The following is a 14,432-nucleotide window of genomic DNA, read 5'->3' as shown; positions in this document are numbered from 1 at the left end:
CAATAAAAGTGTGTGAAGGCAAAATACTGATTATTAAGAAGCAACATCAAATGCAATCCTAATCAAAATTCCAGAAGACTTCTTTTGCAAAAATTAACAAATTATAAAATTCAAATGGAAATGCAAAGGGTCAAAATGACCAAGACAATCTTGAAGAATTTAAAGGGCTTACAATATTGGCCAGCAAGATGTACTCTAAAGCTACAGTAATTTTATACAGGGTATTGGTGCAAGGATAGGAAAAAAAAAAAAAGGCACTGGGTCCAGCTGAACATCCATGAGGAACTATTAGGTTTTTGCCTGGGAAGGGAAGAGATCAGATCAAAGCTCAATTGGAGAAAGTTTTATTGTAGCCATGCCCAGGCGGGCTGAAGCCTAAGAGTGGCAACAGCCCTGAACAAGGTTGGGAGTACAGCTACAGCTTTTGGGGAGGGGGTTTGGGGGAATAATTGTTGGTGGGTTAGATAGAGAAGTAAGGAGTTGAGTCAGGAGATTGGTTTGCTCAGGGTAGGATCAGGAGTTGACATCAGGGTGGTTATTAAGTTATGGAAAATTTTTGTTTTTGTCCTTGCTCAGACTGTTATATTAGCTAAGAGTAAATTTTATGTAAACAGTCATGTAGGAGAGCTTCCTGGAATATTTGCTAGGGGTGTGTTGTGTTATGTGTTGGGGGTGGAGAGTTTTGCCTAACAGGAACAAAATGAAGCTTGGTTCCTATAAACACAAATAATAAAGTTTACGAAGAAAACTTTGGAGATTAGCAACTGAACCTGGTTAAATAAAAACTTCTTACACAGAACACAAGAAAACACTAATATGAAGGGGGGAAAACTGATAAGGCTACACTAAAAGACTTATGCAAAAAAATATGGTACACATAGCTGGAGGTAGTACCAACTGAACTTTCTTTCAAGTAGCATTATGCCATGTGGGCATAGCATTATCCCTACAAGTGCTTAACAAGTAATCCTTCAAAGTCTGTAGGCAGTACCTGGCTTTTCCCCTCCATGATTTCCTTTAGGCGTTTTAATACTGTGCTGAGGCTTCGAAGCTGAACAGCTGTACGAGGATCATGACCTCCAAAGGTAGGTTCTGCTTTTCTTCTGGCATCTGATTCAGATTCAAAAAGAAAAAAAAAAAAACCAACCAACAAACCTCATTAGGAGTCCCTAGTATCCCTGCACAAAATCTGCATATGATTCAAACTGCCTCTTTGTCAACATATGCTTGTGTTCTCCCAGCTACTGATATGGTTTGAGTGTTAAAACTAGTCTTTATAAGGGTAAGAGGCTATTGAAAGTCTTTCTTATTACCATGTAAAACATAGTTTCACAAGCAAGTAAGGCGCCCTCATATGTAAGACAAGTATTGCCTGATATTATTGATGGTTTTGACACCTGAGGGAAGAGCACTGCTTAAATGGTCCAAAATTCACTAATGATTCCTTGTGATCTTCAGTCCCAACTCCTATTAAATACCTGATAGAATTTCAGCAAAAGAAAAAGCAATTCCAGAGGGTTAACCTAGGGTAATTTCTGAAGTCAACCAGGTAAGAAATAGTTATTATTATATAGTTAATTAATAATTATCTGACTCTGCACCTATTTTAGAAAACTTTGAAAACTTTATCATTCAGTAAATAGTTATATCTTAATTTCAGCATTTACCTCAGTTGTATTGTTACTAGAATACAACAGTGTAATATTAGAATGACCAAATTTTTCTGGAGTCTCAGACCATGTATCCAAAGGTCTCCTCAAGATCATCAGAAAGGAACTTATTAGCCCAGCCCCCAAAAATACTGACAGATTTTAGAACATCCAGGATGACAAATTTTTCCATGGACCTTCTTTGACCAATATCCAAGCAGATTAAAACCGCTAAAGGATTGCTGGAACTCCAATCCAACCCCTCCTACTTCCTCCTCCCCATCCCTGCAGCTCCAAACTGGAAATAATAAAAAATGAAGTCAGACCCTATTAATAAAATAAGCCTAAAATTCCAGCTCTGTGGATAGAATAGGATCTGTCCACCAAAATTGCCACCTATTATTCCTTATTTTAGAGCAAGGTGACAAATGACATTTCTACTTATTCTTGACTCTGGCAGTTTCAAAACCTAAAGATGAAGTGGAGTGGTTTTACAAAATAAAAGGATGAACATCTGATCAGCATAAGCCTATGAACCTGACATCTTATGGCAAAGCAAGATGAAAACTATCCCACCCTGAATCTCCCTCAACCTAATTTATTTGCTAGATTTGTTTTAGGTATTCTTTGGTTTGGTTGGGTGGGAAAGGATTACAAGGGATGAAAGGTCAGTATCGAAATCTAAATATGTAAAGAATTCCCCAAGATAATTTAATTACTGGAATAATTATCTAACTCTGCACCTATTTTACAAAACTTTGAAAACTTTGTCATTCAATAAATAGTTATGTCTTAATTTCAGCATCTACCTCAGTTGTACTGTTACTAGAATACAAAAGTGTAATATAAGAATGACCAAATTTTTCTGGAGACTCAGAATATAAAACTGCCCATGATTTATGAGTTAAAAAAAGGAAACTGATGAAGCTGTTAAAATCATAATAGCTGTGTTCCCATGCGAGAGCAACAATTAACTGCGAAGCCCCTTGCATTTAGCCACTTAGTATACTATTAGCATCACCTATCAGACAAGAAAGCAGGAGACCTGTCCTGCAACCAAGAGAATCATAGATACATATGAAAAACACCCTAAGAGAAAATCTGGTCTAATTCTTTGCCCTTAGACAAATAACCTCAGTTGCTTCTCTTGTAAAATGGATATTAAAATATGATATGCCTTTCCTAAAGTCAAAGAACTAGTAAATTGTAGAATTACAGCCTTTTAGAAGAGAAAGGAACTTGAATGATCAGTCCTAGGCTTTCTGAAGCTACTCTCCAGACTAGGGTAGCATAAGGGAATCAAACAAACTTGATAAAAGACATTAAGGAATGGTGAGGACTGCATCAAACTGGACATTCCAAACTGCACTTAAATACATAAATTTATGTTTTATAAAAACACCAAAAGCAAGATTTGGCAGGCTGCCAGTTTGCAACCCATAAAAAATTAGATTCTAGTACAACTCCTTAATTTTACAAATGAAACAATCCTATGCTTAATTCAGCATAGGATTTAGTCAGAAGAGCTCCCTCAACAAAAACAAGGTGTTGCCAAGGGTCAGGTTCAAGAGCTAAGAAAAGTTTATTGAGGTCAAAGATTATTGTGGGGATGGTCTCGTTTCCACCCATTTGATATAAATGGAGAGCTCCTTTGTCCCACCCATCTTCCCCTTCCTACCTTCCAAATGGCTGATGTAAGTGAGGCTGCGGCTCATTGCCCTAGAAAACCTGAGGAAGTGATGCAACCATTAGAACTCTGCTCTAGTCCTTAGGGAGAAACTTCTTTCTGTTTGGTTTCTTCTCCTTTCATGGCCCACCAGAAGGAAGAGGTTCTGAACCAGTTCTCTGCTGGTAATAAAATATCCCTCTGCCGACCACCACTAGCTGGCCTGTTTTTCACTAAAAGACCTCATGGGAAAGAGTGGCCAGCCCAGATAGAATGTGATATTGAGGAACACTTGACTCCCAATGCTACACTCCTTCTCTTTATTATGCCACTTCCCACTGACTTTCTTCTATCACCCTGAGTTGAACGAATTGCTCCACTGAATTTAACAATCTAGCAATAATAGAACATATACTGCCTCACTTTTTCTAATCTCTCAAATCAGGCACTGCTCCCCAGCCCACACTCATCAGAAGTGCAAGAAAATGAAGGAGATGACTGTGTAGTAGAGTAGGATGGAGAACAAACAGACAAGAGGAGCTTAGCTTTTCCAGTCACAATGACAGTTTGCACCCCAACAAGGACAGAAGGCCAAGAGCAAGTGGCAGCCCACTAATGGAGTGGAGAAAGTTCTGTAGCCAGGGACATGCAAGCCACAACATTTTACCAGCCATCCCAAGAAGAGATGCAGAATTCACTCACAAATTGAAACTAACCTGTGTTCTCCTGTGGCTCTTGCAAACTGTCCTCTGCTGAAATCCAAGCAAGTAATTAATCAAAAAACAGTCAAGAGGTATCTGTCTTGCCTAAATGAAGGTTTAATGAAATGTTTAAGATTTTTTTTTAGGTGCCAACAAATACTTTCACTATCTAGCAGTGGCATTATTAATTCTGATTAACACCTGAGTATTCAAAATAGCAGGAAAGTTAAGTTAATAAGCAACCTGGATGTGTAGAAAAGTAGGGGGGGCAGACAAACAGACAAGGGTACCTAGTGTTCTTTTTTACTTCAGTTGCTCTTTTTCACTCTGATTGTTGTTCTTGTTATTTTTGTGTGTGTGCTGATGAAGGTGTCAGGGATTGATTTAGGTGATGAATGTACAACTATGTAATGGTACTGTAAACAATCGAAAGTACAATTTGTTTTGTATGACTGCGTGGTATGTGAATATATCTCAATAAAATGATGATTAAAAAAAAAAAAAAAAAAAAATAAGCAACCTGGGAAGCACAAAGGCAATGAGAAAAATCTAATACACAGAGAGAAATGAAATAAGAACAGTTTTACCTAATACAGTTGAAGATCGCCGATGGAGTTCCTCATTAAGCTGTTTTTTATAAGGTGTAGGTGACCTCACCGATTGTGTCCGTGAAGGAAGCTGAGGGCTGGCCCAACTTCCACTCAGAGACTGCTGCTCTCCCTGGCCCCCTTCTGTTCTCTCTGTAGCAAAGGAAAACCTGGCATTATTTGAAAAACTAAGACTCAGAGTACAACAAAGAGAAAAAAGTTGATGAAAGTTTTCAAGCAATAATGTGTGCATGCATTACATGCATACTTAAATTACTTTTTAAAGAGAGAAATTCAAAGAAGGGCAAAATTACAGCCCAATAGTCACACCCGAGGTCCATGTTAGCTTTTGTTCATTTACTTTTCATTAGAAATTTCTTGAGCATATTAAAGGAAGTAGAACACAAGCTTCACATGAAGCTTCACACGAAGTCAGGGATTTATTTTGTAACAAATGTACCATACTAACATAAGATGTTAATAAGGGAACCTGGGTGTAGGGTACATGGGAACTCACTGTACTATAGTCTCAATTTTTCTTTAAATCTAAATGTTCTAAAAAATATAGTGTATTAAAAAAAAGACTGTGTTTAAATATGGACTAACAGGAGGTTTTAGAGCTTTAAATATGATTACTAATAGAATTCAGTTAATACTATTAAAATTTCTACTGAATCTATGTCAAATAATACAGCCAAATAAAGCAAAAGACATGGGTCAAGGTTTTTATTCTTTCAGGAAAATATTTTACTCAAGAAGAGCTCTTTTTTAAAGGTTCTTTTTACTTGATATCTTTACATGTATAACATAATCTAATGGGTTTAAGTCAACAACAGGTCTGCTGACAACTTTCAATTTTTGAAAGAATAAACGTTTCCTCCCATGTGCTTTTAGTTTCATTACTTAATTTAAGTCTTTTTACTACTGACTCCCCAAACAACAAAAGTCCATTCTGTGAACTTCAGGAAGTTGAAGCACATTAAGAATTAAACAAAACAAAACAAAAAATGCTACTTTATCTTTAACGATATCTTTAAAAAGGGACCTCCATTTAGCATTTAGTTTTGAATTCAGACCTTCAGTTACTAATAATTAATAAAATTACAGTGAAAATTATACCTTTCCCTTTTCAAGCAATAAATTCCAGTTACCTATGATTAAAGCTATCATCCTGTTAATATTTCATTTTCTTGCAAAGACACAGCATGAAAGGTGAACAAGAGAATTTCAGAGAATCAGAAGTGTAGACTCTCTGATCTTTAAGAGTAAGTCCTACCTTTGTTAAATCGAAAGAGATTTACAAAAGAACTATACGCAGATTTAAAAGAAGGTTCATCCTGATCAGGAGTCAAAGGTTTGAAGTGTGTGAGATGAGAAGGACTAGTAGGAGATCGAGGCAAATCATTAGCAGAGTCCAATGTTGGGGAAATCTTGTCATCTGTGGCCATTTCATGAGTCTAAAAAAACAAGCAATAGATAAAGTTCCTTGGGAAGCCCAAAAGTTGTATTCCAAACATAGAAATATCTGGAACATCTGATTCTCTGAAAATTCAAATATATGAAAACTGAAGAGTAAATAAATCTAGTTTAAGCATATACTCCAAATTAAGACTTGAAAAGACCGCTGTCTAGATCTTAAGAAAGAATCTCAATCACCTAAAACTATGATTATATAACTAATTTAATGTGGAATTTTTAACACTAGTATTCAAATTACTGAAAATATCAAAATAAATGAAATTAAATAATGAGAAAAAATCATTTATAACCCATTTTTAAGACTTTGGGGAAAGGGAATATTCTAAATTGCTTTTTAAAGTTATGGGGGAAACTGGTTTTACCACAAAAACAGAAATTCCTCAAGACTTTATTTTACTTATTTAAACATTTTTTTTCTTTTAAAATATAATATTAAAAATATATATATTTCCAAGAAAAGGAAATGAAATAGTCATCCCTTAATGACATTTCTATATAATCTTGACAATTACCTCAAGCTATGCTTTATCACCCATGAAAACTATCCAAATCAACAGGCTGTTCCCCATCATGTTTCCTCTCACGCACATGAATCTGGTTTTTCTCCTTGAAGCCTAAACTCACAGAGACATTAAGATGAGGATCTTATTAAAGGGCTTTTTAAAAATAACTAAAAACGTAATTCAAGCAAAGCACACAATCAAATGGAGGTTACAGAAAAGCCCTGGTGTCTATTTTCTGCCCTATTGATTAATTCTTCAACTAAAATAGAAGCATGAACTGCATAGAACTCTTACCTTCAAAATGCTACAGTTTGTAATCTAATCTATACTTTACGAAAAAGACATCATATTCTTATACACTGCTTTTTTACTTTAAAAATTGTATGTACCATCTCATTGTATTTTTACAATAATCCTGATAAGTACACGACCTTTTTACTACATTTTACCTTTAAGACAACCAAGGTACAATGACCCTAAAACAACTTTCTTAAGGGTCACGCAACTAAGTAACTAGCAGAGCAGTCACCAAACCCCAAATCTTGGCTAGGAACTCTTCCCTAAATCAAAATTATTTTTGTAGCTCCTCACAAGTGTTCAATTCTATTCTATCTGAATTCTCTAACAACTACTCAAGACTTTACCTGATTAATAATTAATTAATTAAACAAAGGCTTGAACAGAATTTTGGCAGTAAGTATTTACTGGAAAGAAGGGAGGGGGGAAGAAGAGGGAGAAGGAAAAGAGGAAGGAGAAGAGGAAGGAATCCCGGAAAGAGAAAGGAGAGTGGGAAGGTCTCTACTATTTCTACTTCTATTGTGGAAGGCAGTCAACAATACTTCTAAAGTGTCATGACATCCATATTCCAGCATAAAGGGTTGGAAATAAACTGGTGATCAAACAAGAATAAATTCAAAAAAGGAGGCAGAAAAAGCACTGGAGATAAAAAGATAATGTGATTACAACAAAAGCCCAAAGGCCTCAGAAAAAGGCCTACATTCCACTCTAACACAAGATAACATCAGAAGCAGAATTAGCAATCTGACTAAAGGGTCTTAGCATTACTTCTAAAAGCCATCCACAAGCACAACTTTTATTCAAGTCTAAATACTTTGGAGATCTGAGACTAAAATTATCAAGAAAACATTCTGTAAGAATAGTCCCTGAAACATAAAATACAACCACATAGAATTAATTTTAATAATTATATAATGACACCAGGGCCCTGAAAAAACTACTTTGCAACTCTCATTCTTTGGCAGCTTAATAACCACTTATGATATAAACCAGCACTCCTTTCTAACTGACAGGTAATTATTATAATATTAACCTACTATCCAAAAACCTCTGATGTATCACCAATACTTTACCTCTTCCCATTTGAAGTCTACAAGTATATAGAGACCTACTATATGCTAAGACAACCAGAGGCTAATCAGTTATTAAAATGTAAAAAAATAAGTCAGATCTACTAGCCAATACAAAAAACTGGCAGATAGAAAACCCGAGAATCAGTCCAGTCATCTCTAAGTAATTTCTAAAAATATTCAAAATCTGTCTAATAATGGAGGACAACTATAAACGTTAGCCTCCATTGCCAACAAACTTTTATATTCAATTTTTACCTATGTGCCAACAGAAACACTAAAGTAAAACCACAAAGTGATCCATATTACACTTTCCAGAAAGAAGAAACATGGAGGAAATGAAAAGGTAATCTTGCTTTATTTACTGTTTGTCAAAAACCAAACTGAAAGAAAACCAAAAAAATTTATGTAAGAATCCCCATAAAGTGGGGAATTTCAAAATGCCAGAAAAGAAGCTCAAATATGCAAAAATGAGACAGTGCAATATCTACACCAACGAACTACTCTACTGTCAACATCGTACTAATTTTACAACACAGGATGCACTGAATCAATACCTGAAAATATAAGATATACATATACACACACCACATAAACGATAATAACTTCCTTTATACAGAATTCTAACATTTCTCATATTTATTCTTGAATGTCTTAAGAATAACTTCTACATCGGACAAAAGACCTCTAATTTCTAAAAGCACCCATCACATTCCATAAGAGTGCTTTTCTTTTCATCTTTTTGTTGGGAACAGTCTAAGAAAGGGAAAATACTAATTGTGAAATCAATTCTCCTCCACGAATGAAATTTTGTAATAATCTGAAATGCAATAGCCCCCAAATAGCACAGAAAAGCATTTAAGATGATAAATATTTGAAAGCCCACAGTCAGTATGTTTCTTTAGCTCTCGAGCTTTCTCTTCCAGCAGAGAGGTGCACCTCTGACAGACTCAGAGCTTCTCCACACCGGAGAGAGGAGGAACTGGGACTACCCACCTCTGAAGTAAGTTCAGGCACAAGGGACGAGAGGCGAGGGAATCTCAAATGCGCCCTAGGAAATCTCTTCAAGAGGCCGAACCGGCTCCCTTCCCTACTCGACAGACCAGTGGCAGTCGAGGAATCAGCGAACCGGCTAATTCCGGGGACCAGATCGCTGCCCGCCTTCCCCTGCAGGCGCCGCGCTCTGGCCTCCAGACACGGGTCGTCGAGTCCCAGTTCTCGCCTTCACCTCAGCCTCCCCACTCCCGCTCTGGATACCAAGCTCCCCAAGCCGGCCTCTTTCCCCACTCTCAGACCGGCTAGCCGCGAGACAGGACCTCTCCTTTCCCTGCGCCCCTTCCCCCCGCCCGACCCCGCCGGCCACCCTCCATCCCAGCCGCGGCTTCACCCTTCTCAGGTTCAGGAAGCCGGCCGGGAGGGTAGCGCTGGAAATGCTCCGGCCACAGGCTCTTGAGGCAGGAAGCGAAGCTGCTTACTTGGTTGATGCGGCTTTCTCGCTTCCCCCCAAGGCTCCGCCTCCTGGTCCTCCTCCCCTCCAATCCGCAACTCATCCTGAGGTAAGCTCCGCCCTCTTTCTCCCGCCCACAGGACGTTTGGATCAGATGCTCAGACAGAAGGATTCCAACCTAGATAGAGTCGTCGGCAGCCACCCGGCCGAGCTTAGGCCGCCTCAGCCTCCCTGAAGGAAGCCTGAGCGACCGCTCGCGTGACCATCACGCGTGCTTGGTCACCCGGATAGATGGGTGCTGGCGGAGCTGCGGTTACCATATGTGTTCAATTGTGGGGGAATCATAATATGTCACTGCGCTCAGCGTTCTTGTGGACTAACATTGACTAGTGTAAAATACAGCAAAGGTTAAAAGGAATGTTGTCAAACTTGGGTGGCATCGCTAGTAACTAGCCATATGACCTCAGACAAATTAACCTCTCTAGACCTCAGACCCCTATTCTGGAAAATGGGGTTAATAACAGTACTCATTTCATAGATAGATAGTTTGTTTTGTTTTTTAAATGCAATTCTATTGAGATATATTCACATACCATACAATCATCCATGGTGTACAATAGTTGTTCACAGTACCATTATATAGTTATGCATTCATCACCACAATTTTTGAACACTTTCATTACCACACACAAAAAATAAGAATAAAAATTAAAGTAAAAAACACCTCAAACATCCCGTAACCCCCATCTCTCCCTATTATTCATTTACTTTTTGTCCTCATTTTTCTATTCATCTGTCCATACACTGTATAAAGGGAGTGGGAGCCACAAAGTTTTCACAATCACACTGTCACACAGTGTAAGCTATACAGCTATACAATCTTCTTCAAGAATAAAGGCTACTGGGTTGTAGTTCAACAGTTTCAGGTATTTCCTTCTAGCTATTCAAATACACTAAAAACTAAAAAGAGATATCTATATAATGCATAAGAACAACCTCCAGAATGACCTTTCGGCTCCATTTGAAATCTCTCAGCCACTGAAACTTTATTTAATTTCCTTTCTCTTCCCCCTTTTGGTCCAAGAAGGCTTTCTCAATCCCATGATGCCAGGGCCAAGCTCATCCCCGGGAGTCATATCCCACATTGCCAGGGAGTCATGTCCCACATAGGGAGTCATTTCATACATAGTTTTTTGAAGATTAATTAAAACAATGCATGTAAAGCATTTGGCACAATGCCGAACCCAGAGTAAGTACTAAGTGATGTGAGTTCTATAGGTAATCTTTACATTCAGGTTTCGTGTTGAAATGCTGATGGTCCTAAGTCACCAAGCCCTGTGTTGCTCGGCTTGGCTAGCATTATTTGTCATTTTTGTCTTGCCAACTGTGGAGCTGGCTGTAGACAATAGGCCAAAACCTGGTGACGGCAATTGTGGAGCCTGATGGGAGGATGGAAAGGGATGAAACCTAAAATGAGATGCTATTTTAATTCAATTCTCCTGGCCCTTTTCCTCAAGAGTTTTGGCAAATTCCTACCTTGAGTTGCGCTTCTTCACTGCTGGAGAGTGGCATGGAAGCCTGCAGGTTGGTACCAGCTCAAATCCCAGTCACCATCTGTGATGGTTAAGTTCATGTATCAACTTGGCCAGGTTATGGTATCCAGTTGTTTGCTCAAGCAAGCACTGGCCTGATTGTTACTGTGAAGATATGTCATGAATTTAAACAATCAGAAAGTTGATTGGTTGTACGGCTGATCACATCTACAATCAATTGAGGAGACAGACTTCAACGATGAGAGAAGTCTCATCCACCCAGCTGAAGGTCTTAAAGGAAGAACTTAGGATTTCAGAATTCAGAAGAATTTCCTTCTCTACTTCAGCCAGCCAGCTTCTCCTGGGGAACTCATTGAAAATCCTCATCGGAGTTCCCACCTTGCAGGCCACCCTACAGAATTCGGACTTGCCCATCCCCATAGTTGTATGAGCCAATTCTTATTTTTAAAATTTCATTATTTACATAATGGGTAAATATTGTTAGTTCTATTTCCCTAGAGAACCCTGACTAATATACCATCTTCAGCCAGGCCCCTCAGCAGTCATTCTAGGAGTCTAGTCAGCTTCCTCTCCCATTCCTCACTACTGCTATTGCAAAGCACTACCCCCACCTCATTACTTTGACTCATTCGCAGCAGTCTCATTTCCTACCTGAGTGAAAACACAGAGGTTATCAAGTACGACCCATACAACCTAACCACGCTCACCACAACCGTTACCTGCATCCAAATCTGTGCTGGCTTACCTCCTCCCTCCCTCCATTTCTGGGGGAAAAGGGCCTCTTCTTCCCCAGCAAAATCCCACTCCCCCTCCAACACCCTCTGTTGTTTCTTCTGGAAGCTTGCACCATATCTTCAATTTCTCGTCTTCCAATGGCTCTTCCTCCACAACCCATAAACATGCTAAAGTCTCTGCCTTCTTTAAAAAAAAAGAGAAACAAAAAAAGCCCTCCCTTGTTATTAGCCCACCAGATATTAAAATATTTTATAAACCTAAAAATAAAGTACAAAATTGATCCAGGGTTCATATAAAAAGAATAAATAGCCAGCCCAAAAGGCCCTGGTGTATATAGAAACTCAATGTATGGTAAAAAGAAGCTTCTATTTGACAAAAGGCCCTGGTGTATATAGAAACTCAATGTATGGTAAAAAGAAGCTTCTATTTGACAAACATTTTTGAGTGCTTGGCAGGCACTGTGGTAAGTAGGTACTAGATATAAAATTGTGAACATGACATAATCCATGTCCTCAAGTTCACAGTCTAACAATACATTTTTATGGAAAAAAGACAGGAAACTGGCTATCAATTTGGGAGAATAAAAATCATTTCAGATTCTCTCCTCATTACTAGACATCAAAATTAATACCAGTTGAATTTTATCAGTAGGGAGATAATTTTAAGTCTGTGTAAATGTCCTTTGCCTCAAAAACTTTCACCCAAGCATTTATGATTCTTGTCTGAGTCAATTATTATTATGATGATGGTACTATTCTTATATCCCACCATATGCTTTAGTTGAATTTTACTGTAAAATAAATGGCTTTCTCTTCTCTTTCTCTCTTTCTTTATACTCCTTAGTATCAGTTTGGACTCATGGTTTTTGGATTTTTTTTCAATATGCTATTATTCATTATTACCACTATTTATTTTGGCTCTCAAATTGTCCCTAATTTAGCCAAGGGGAGTCTCTTCCAGCTGGCTCCTGTGTCCTTCTGACATACCTCCATTACTTTTTGAGCACTTCCTTACTTTTTTACTCCCCAAAATTTACCAAGCTCATCTTAAACTTTCTCTACTCCAGGCCTGGGATCAGTCACTTTTAAGGTGCTTGAAACATCAACCAAATCATTTTCTAGGTAGGCTATGCCAATTTATGATTTCACATGCAGTGTAAGAGTGACAATTTCACAGATTCCTAGCTAGAACAGAGTTTCATCATTTTGAAAAACATCTTTGCATTCCTAACAAAAAGGAAACAGGATAAAATGATAGAAAAGCATGTTTACTAAGGCTTTATGTTTACTTTAAAAAAATACTAAGACACTTTATAAAGCATTTTCTTCACTTCACAATTTACCTTCTTGAAAAAGTTTTCTTGACTGGTCTCCCCTTCCACATTGCCCATTCACATTTCAATCCTCTATAGCATGGCTTCTACCAGAACCATTCTGGTAGAACCACACTACTAAAAATAAACTCATGAGGTCCTCCTCCTACTTGCCAAAATTATTTAAAGACCCCATCTTTTTTTTACTTCTCTGTAGTACTCCCTTCTTTAAGGAAACTTTCTCTGCCTTTGAATTCCATGACATAAGTTTTGCCAATTCTTCTACTACTTACCGCCCCCCCCACCCCCACCCCCACTCCCCACCCCCTCTTCCCTGCCAAGTCTATCCTTTTCATTCTTTTGTCTCCTTTACCTTCACCTGGCCCTTAAAGATGTAAGTGTTCTCCAGAGTTCTCCCTGGCAGACTTTTCTTCTTACTCTATACTCCCTGATGATCTTAATACCCTATGACTTCAAAAACTATCAATATAAGCTGGAGATTCCCAGGTTTCTCTCTCCAGTTCAGACACCTCTGCCAAACTCTGGATACATGTGGTTTACTGTCTCCTGGACATCTCCATCTTGCTCCCATAGGGATCTCAAGTTGAATACCTTAAATTCAACTTACTATCTTGACCATCAACTTTGTGACTCCATCTATATCCCCTCCTTGATGAAGGGCACTCAGTCACTCAAACCCCAAATCCAGAAATCACCATGGCCGTTCTCTCTCCTATGATCTTCTTGGCCAATCAATGCCTGACCCTGTTCATTCTATGCCATTTTTATTTTTAGATCATCAAAATGAAAACAGAAACACCTTGGAACATTTATGAGATTCCCTAATTATCCAGGTGAGTGTCTCATAACCAAATACTAACAAATTTCACAGCCCATGTTTCAATTCATGTCTACAACAATGTTGGGGCCAGATAATACACAAATATTTAGGCTAATTATTGACCAAACAAAAGACAAACGATGTCAAGAAATGTTATACTAACCAAATAAAGGTGGTGGATTAATTGAATTATCACACAGCATACAGTAGAATAGGCAGGCTACATTTAAAATAACCTGCATCTAAACAGTGAACTTCATATTCACATTCCACGCAGTACTTTAATTTCAGCTAAACATCATGTGTTATGTTTAATTAATGTTAATAGTAATGTATTGCTTTGTAGTTTTGTTTCTAGCCATTCTGTCTATAAATTTGTTATACAGTTTTATAAGAGCTATTGGTATAAGAAACTTATATCTGGTTTTATGAACATATAGGTATATATATATTTAAGTACTACTGTGAGTCAATTCTAGGAATCAACAAAAAAATTTTTATTGTAAAAAGAGTACCCACATTATTAGTTTGGAAAACACTGTTATAGATGCTGTGAATCCCATAAACGTCACCTTTCCTACCATATTGGCTT

The 14,432-nt window shown here is 37.9% G+C and overlaps 1 protein-coding gene across 16 annotated transcripts in view; it reads right to left on the bottom strand.

The window, feature by feature from the left end:
- The window catches only part of PIKFYVE (phosphoinositide kinase, FYVE-type zinc finger containing), a 115,045-nt gene extending 105,612 nt beyond the window's left edge, over nt 1–9,433 (bottom strand). For 8 of the 16 annotated variants that reach the window (XM_037848498.1, XM_037848490.1, XM_037848496.1 and 5 more), the window contains exons 1-6: nt 8,949–9,230; nt 6,595–6,696; nt 5,880–6,060; nt 4,604–4,756; nt 4,032–4,067; nt 992–1,110 (exon numbers count right to left, since the gene is read on the bottom strand). In XM_037848498.1, the coding sequence (XP_037704426.1) occupies nt 992–1,110; nt 4,032–4,067; nt 4,604–4,756; nt 5,880–6,051 (480 nt within the window). In that variant the 5' untranslated portion in view covers nt 6,052–6,060; nt 6,595–6,696; nt 8,949–9,230. The other 8 variants (XM_037848500.1, XM_037848503.1, XM_037848506.1 and 5 more) reach the window with 6 other exon arrangements.
- Nucleotides 9,434–14,432: the final 4,999 nt, after the last annotated feature.

Source organism: Choloepus didactylus, chromosome 9, assembly GCF_015220235.1.
Source record: "Choloepus didactylus isolate mChoDid1 chromosome 9, mChoDid1.pri, whole genome shotgun sequence".
Classification (NCBI taxonomy): Eukaryota; Metazoa; Chordata; class Mammalia; order Pilosa; family Megalonychidae; genus Choloepus; species Choloepus didactylus.
The sequence above is the reverse complement of the archived record's forward strand: the minus strand, read 5'-3'. Positions and strand labels throughout refer to the sequence as shown.